The 4,279-nt window shown below is 39.3% G+C and overlaps 1 protein-coding gene across 1 annotated transcript; it reads right to left on the bottom strand.

Moving 5' to 3' along the window:
* Positions 1 to 160: 160 nt before the first annotated feature.
* Positions 161 to 4,100, bottom strand: LOC110520332 (uncharacterized). Its single transcript, XM_021597579.3, has 7 exons — positions 3,767 to 4,100; positions 3,463 to 3,509; positions 2,064 to 2,114; positions 1,937 to 1,963; positions 1,766 to 1,816; positions 798 to 872; positions 161 to 338 (listed from the first exon to the last, which is right to left on the bottom strand). Exons 1-7 carry the CDS (start codon positions 3,837 to 3,839, stop codon positions 306 to 308), a joined length of 357 nt encoding a protein of 118 aa, XP_021453254.1. The 5' UTR covers positions 3,840 to 4,100; the 3' UTR covers positions 161 to 305.
* Positions 4,101 to 4,279: the final 179 nt, after the last annotated feature.

The raw sequence follows: 4,279 nt of genomic DNA, 5'->3' as shown, positions 1-4,279 counted from the left end.
CATGAAGGCCTGCTTTGGTTATATTTGACTCTTGTGTATGTTCACTGTTCTGATAGCGATGTACTTAATAATGCCTGTATGTGTAATTGCCACCTAATTTTAAATCACAACATATTTATGTTCACCAATGGTAATCAGGAAGACACTTTACATTCTGCAATGCAGTCACATTTATCTTAATTTATTTCTCAAAAATATCAAGTCCAGCGAGAGCTGAGAATGCTGCTTCTGTCTGTCTACCATTTTGTGTTCAGGGGTATGCAACTTGCTGGTGTCTGCCTTCAAGTTATTCCACAGTCTGATTTTTACATCACACCTTCAGGGAGATCCCGGAGCTTCTGTGTAATAGGGAAGAGTGAAAGCCTCAGTTATAGTTTTGGTACATTTGAATTGTCTTAAAATAATGGTTCTAACACCGGTCTGAGGTTCCATATACTGTGTGTCTTAAATACATTTATGTATGCCTTGATTGAGCCTTACTGACTGGCCTCACCCACTGCAAAAACTGGTTGAATGAATGTGGAAAACTAATTGGATTTGCAAAAAGTAATCAATGTAATTGAACTTTTAACCTAAATCCAATGACATGGTGAAATGTTTTGTTCACATTGAAATCATGTTATTTGATAACTCTACAAACTAAAGGAATAACTAGATGTTGATCTGATGTCTGTGCCCAGTGGGAAGGCTATGGTCCTCTGCATCGCTGATCGGGAATAACCCTGTCTCAAAGGAACTTCTTCAGTTTCCTAAACATTCTGCTAACCATTCAAGTTTAAAAGGTACAGGATTCTTACCAAAAGCAGGAGCTGCTTCTTTCTCCTCTGAGACAGTTTTGGTGACAGGCGCATCAATGGGTGCACTGAATGGGACTAGAGAGGGAAAGGCCTGTTAGACCAGTCACATATCAATTGCATAATGTTGCAATATTATAATCTAAAGATGCAGTGCATTTGGAAAATATTCAGACCCCTTGACTTTTTACACATTTTGTTACGTTAGCCTTATTCTAAAATATGTTCCCCCCCCATCAATCTACACACAATAACCCATAATGACAAAGCAAAAACAAGTTTTTATAAATGTTTGCAAATGTATAAAAAAAATGGAAATATTACATTTACATAAGTATTCAGTACTTTGTTGATGCACCTTTGGCAGCAATTACAGCATTGAGTCGTCTTGGGTATGACGCTACAAGCTTGGCACACCTGTGGGTCTCACCACAATGGGTGAGTTTCTCCCATTCTTCTCTGCAGATCCTCAAGCTCTATCAGGTTGGATGAGGAGCGTCGCTGCATGGCCATTTTCAGGTCTCTCCAGAGATGTTAGATCGGGATCAAGTCCAGGCTCTGGCTGGGCCACTCAAGGATATTCCGAGAAATCCCAAAGCCTATGTTGTTTTGACTGTGTGTGTAACAGTATAGCTTCCGTCCCTCTCCTCGCCCCAACCTGGGCTTGAACCAGGTACCCTCTGCACACATCAACCTCAGTAACTCACGAAGTATCGTTACCCATCGCGCCACAAAAGCCACGGCCCTTGCAGAGCAAGGGGAACCACTATTTCAAGGTCTCAGAGCGAGTGACGTCACCGATCGAAGCGCTATTAGTGAGCACCACCGCTAACTAGCTAGCCATTTCACATCGGTCACATGTGCTTAGGGTTGTTGTCCTGTTGGAAGGTGAAAAAGTCAAGGGGTCTGAATACGTTCCGAAAGCACTGCAAGTTGCCATTTTGTACAGTGAGGAGTCCTCCTTTACTTACCGCATGCTGTATAGAGCCTACTGAGTTTGCCTTTGAATAGTGGAACAGGAACTGACAAAAAGAGAATATACGAAGTAAACACACTGTTCCAAAGAGTGTATTGCCTTTTTGAAGGATACGGTATATATGTACAGGGTAGGAATAACATTTTTATATTGTTGAGGAACTTACTCTTTTGAATACATTCTGAACTTGCTGCTGTGAGGGAAGAGGGAAAGGGAGAGAGTAAGCATCCTGACAGAACTGATATTATACATTATTTGTGATATGATTGAGTCATGCAGTTACTTAGCCTTACCTCATTCTGATCTCTCCACATATCTCCCACATCAGTCTGGATCCCAGGACCCTGCAGCAGGCAAACCAATGGCGATCAAACATAAGTCTATAAGACATCACTAAACCCAAGAAAACCTTAAATCTGTTGGACAAGAATCCATTATGTACTATACTATACTATACAGGTTGCAAAGTAATAATCATGTCTCTGTAACCTGTGTATCCAGCTGATGAGAGCAGGTTAAAGTCATAAATGTTCTTATGCCCCTCATGTCTCATCCCCCACCAGTCTAATTCAAGTTACAGTGTGACTCACTTCTGTGTTCTCTACCCCCTCAACACATTTACCCTGCCCCAGCCACCACAAGAAAACCATTTAATTTGAATGGAATTACCTGCAGACCACCTACTCAGACGCAGAATAGATTTTTCTAGAGGTGTGCAACTAAAGCAACCCATGATGTTTAAACAGTGAGAGGCTGCGTTTACACAGGTAGCCCAATTCTGATATTTTGCCCAATTATTGGCCAAAATGTTGTCAAAAGATCTGATCTGATTGGTCAAAAGACCAATTAGTGGCAAAAGATCAGAATTGGGCTGCCTGTGTAAAGACAACCAAAGATACAGACCGAAAGCCAATTTATGCTTGATCTGGATATGTGGTCAGAGGCATGCAGAGGCCAAATTGAGTTCCGTACTGCAATGCCATGTGCCTCCCAATTTTTGTAACAATGCAGAGTGCTCCGTTTAGCTCTGTATAGCTCCGCATTGACATGATTGGTAGACGGTAGGTGGTGTATAAACACAAACTCACTTCCTTGACAACTTACTTTACAGCTCAACTCAACAGCTCTGTGCTGCTTCGTGAAGCGCAAAAATAATGAATGCCCTGACATCTGCAGAGGTCGTATCAATGTAAATGATTCACGGCCAATGCAGCGTCTTTAAGGCCGCTCATAGACAGGGAGGCCAATTTTTTCCGCTAATTGGTCTTTTGACAAATCACAGATCTTTTCACATCAGATCTTTTTCAGAGTTGATAGATGAAAAGACCAATTAGTGAAAAAAAACATCAGAATTGGGCTGCCTGTCTAAACGCAGCCAGAGTGATTCGCATTCAAGGCACATATTGATAGTTTTGAGTCTAGTACACCTTCAAAATGTTGACTTTGGTATCAAATAAGGGAATGTAATGGTAATAAATTAATAATTATTTGTTTGAAAACTAATTTCACAATAATCTATTTGTTTTAAAAACTAATTTCACAATGCCAATTCTGATCTTTTTTTTCACTAATTGGTCTTTTGACCAATCACATCAGATATTTTTCTCAGCTGATCTGATTGGTTTAATAGACCAATTAGCGGGAAATAATCTGAATCGGGCTGCCTGTGTAAATGTAGCCTTTTTCCCATACCTTTGTCAAAACAATTCCATGTTCACACTCTTTGCTGGGATTAGCTTCTAAAAATAGATAGAACATTGTCAGTTTAAAAAGCATATATTTATAATGTTATTAATCTATAATCAACATCAACATTAACAAAATGCATGTAATTGTCAACTATTATCAACAATATCAATGAATAGCTAAACCAAAAGAGAAATCAATTGAATGTTGAAAAAATTTTTTAGAAGACTTACAATTAAATGATTAGTTTAAAATAAGTTATATTGAAATATTGAAGTTAACTTAAATTATATAAATAATATTCTCTCACCTGTCACCTTCCAACATCCAAGGCACCAGACCAAATGAAGGAGGCAAAGTTGTCGCAGATACGTTGCGCTCATCTCGAGCAATCAGATTCTCATGCGCTTTGGTGAGAGTATAGCTTCTCTGTGTGTGGTTTGGTGCTGCAGGAGTAAGTCTTGTTATATCGCAAAATCAGGTCCTAGAACTCAACACTAATGACTTTCTCAACCGAGAGAATTATATAGGCTATAACTTTGATGGGAGAAGCATCATCTCCCACGTAGAAGTGACCAATCAACATCCCACTGGTCTCCTTGATCATCATCTGAGTCTTAGAGCGCAGGTGTCCTCTCTCTTGCCTGTCAGACAATAACAACTTGTGTAAGTCAATTTTGATAATGGTTTTTAGATACATTTAGATCGGAAACTAAATAAAATAAATTCATCAAAAACAGGATGCCACTGAATATAAAATCAAAATGGAGGTTATAAAATTGGTCTCCATTTTTTTCCCAGTGCACTTGATTAAAGGAAATTA

Source organism: Oncorhynchus mykiss, chromosome 3 (assembly GCF_057628025.1).
Source record: "Oncorhynchus mykiss isolate SJ-2025 chromosome 3, ASM5762802v1, whole genome shotgun sequence".
NCBI lineage: Eukaryota > Metazoa > Chordata > Actinopteri > Salmoniformes > Salmonidae > Oncorhynchus > Oncorhynchus mykiss.
This window is presented reverse-complemented; position numbering and strand designations above follow the sequence as displayed.

Bases quoted from the DNA above. Each gene is read 5' to 3' on its own strand.
- LOC110520332 (XM_021597579.3), bottom strand. From the start codon at position 3,839: ATGAGCGCAACGTATCTGCGACAACTTTGCCTCCTTCATTTGGTCTGG. The intron at 1,964-2,063 runs GTAAGGCTAAGT...CTTCCCTCACAG, and splicing joins TGTGGAGAGATCAGAATGAG to CAGCAAGTTCAGAATGTATT. The intron at 1,817-1,936 runs GTAAGTTCCTCA...TCTTTTTGTCAG, and splicing joins TTCAGAATGTATTCAAAAGA to TTCCTGTTCCACTATTCAAA.